At 36.9% G+C, this 1906-nt stretch overlaps 1 protein-coding gene across 2 annotated transcripts in view; it reads right to left on the bottom strand.

Annotated features, from left to right (window-relative positions):
* Positions 1-642: 642 nt before the first annotated feature.
* The window catches only part of LOC118742462 (glutaminase kidney isoform, mitochondrial-like), a 17463-nt gene continuing 16199 nt past the window's right edge, over positions 643-1906 (bottom strand). For both annotated transcript variants that reach the window (XM_036474550.1, XM_036474549.1), the window contains exons 7-8: positions 1457-1906; positions 643-1312 (exon numbers count right to left, since the gene is read on the bottom strand). The exon at positions 1457-1906 is cut by the window's right edge and continues 1 nt beyond it. In XM_036474550.1, coding sequence (XP_036330443.1) covers positions 1184-1312; positions 1457-1906 — 579 coding nt within the window. In that variant the 3' untranslated portion in view covers positions 643-1183. The remainder of the gene's footprint in view (positions 1313-1456) is intronic.

Raw genomic sequence — 1906 nt, 5'->3', positions numbered from 1 at the left:
TGCTAATAATTGTTTTTTTATTTTCTTTTTGTTTTGTTTACTTTTTTAATTTTACTTCGGTTTAGCTGCTGCAAGTCAAATATTATTGTCTTTTTTACTCGTCATATGTAGGTGTGTATGCAATGTGTCAATCGCTAGGTTGGGCTTTTAAGTAGTTTTTTCAATTAATTGTTATAATATTTATGTTGCTAGGTGATTGAGTGCGTTTTTTGTGTAATAAATTTGTCCGGTTTTTTTTTTCTTCAAAAGCCAATAATCGCTTGAACTGCGTTTTTTCTTTTTCTTTTTGATCCCTTGTTTTTAGATGACACTATCTTTACTTCAGCGCAGAAACTCTTTGAGTTCTATATATGTAATCGCATAACTGAATAATTATTTTTTAATTTATCAGACATAACGGTAAATATTTTTAACTATAATTTATAGGAAACTTTAGCCGACTTTTCACTAATACAAGCACATTTGTCTTGCTATTGGACAGTCTGTCAAAGCACTCGAAATTTGAGTGAAAAAGCATGCATCCCTCTGCTTTTCTCCCATCAGTTTGCACAATCTTCGAAACTTTCAATACTCGTGAGTTTTTTTCAATAACAGAAATTTCACCGTTCTATGCATGCGTTACTTCAGCAAACCTTTTCACTCTTCTTTTAAGCGCCTAAAATAATATGAGTGAAATCACACGAATTTGTCTCAGTATTTCACTCAGTAACACAATTTATATGCTTATAATGAACTATTAAAGCAAATCATAAAATATGGTAAGTATGTTTGTGTTTATGCAAATACTCAAGTGTCAATATCAATAGTGGTGCAATGTAGTATGCCACAGCAACTGCTTAAGTATTTAAAACAACAAATTTCGTAGGTATGAGATGCCTGTTACCTAAAACTACTGCTAGAGCACTAAACTATAAATAAGTATTCATGTAAATAAATGAAAAGAAGTCGCAAAAAGCTACATAGGAATACATAATTATATCTTCTTATGCTCGTTGCAGGGAAGAGCTGCTTCGTGTTCAGAAACTCTGTTTTTTTTTTTGGTATATGGTGAAATAAAGGAGATTCTCCAGGAATCGTTTAAGTCATCATTGTCTTGAGATTATGTGATGCATGGATGTGCGTGTGTATCAATGTGTGTATATTTAATGATGTTAGGCGCCTTGCTGTGCGGCATATAGCGAATTTAGAGACCGGGTTTAGTACTGTCACCGACACCGCTGCTGCTGCTGCTGCCCGCATCCGAGGGTATAGGACTAGCTGTGGCGCTGCGATCATAGTCAGAACTTATGCTATCATTAGAAGTAATAATTTCCTAAAAATAGCACAACAACAAAGAACAAACCAATTTGAAAACAAATGCACTACGTAAGCACTCGAAAAAAGCAAAGCCAATAATATACAGCAAATTTAAAAACTTTTACAGCACATACATCTTCCTTCAACAACTCAAACTCACCTCATCTGCGTCGGTATTCTTAACAATCGCCTCTGGTATGTGCACCCCTGCCTCTTCAGCCTTTTCTGCCCATTCTTTCAAGTAATCAACTATAGCATGATGACCGAAATTCTCCGCTTCATCAATGGGCAAATTACCCCAACGATCCTTTGGATTATGTGGCACCTGACAGTGCTCCAATAAAAATTTCACACAGTCCAAATGACCTTCGGAGGCGGCTAAATGTAGCGCCGTTCTGCCATCATAGTCGGCCAACGTGATATCCATGCCGGAGAGGCGATGACGCCGTAATGCTGTCACATCACCGCTGGCCGCCGAGAATAGCAGATTGACAATTGACAGTCCTTTAGTCTCGTAACGATGTTTACGTGGATCCTTCTTATCCGACGCATGCTTCAGGTTATCGTAGCGATGGAAATTGAAGACGCTAACTAACTCTTCACAAAATTG

The sequence above is a fragment of the Rhagoletis pomonella genome, unplaced genomic scaffold (genome assembly GCF_013731165.1).
Source record: "Rhagoletis pomonella isolate Grant_MI unplaced genomic scaffold, Rhpom_1.0 Rhpom_scaffold_00007, whole genome shotgun sequence".
Lineage (NCBI taxonomy): Eukaryota > Metazoa > Arthropoda > Insecta > Diptera > Tephritidae > Rhagoletis > Rhagoletis pomonella.
This window is presented reverse-complemented; position numbering and strand designations above follow the sequence as displayed.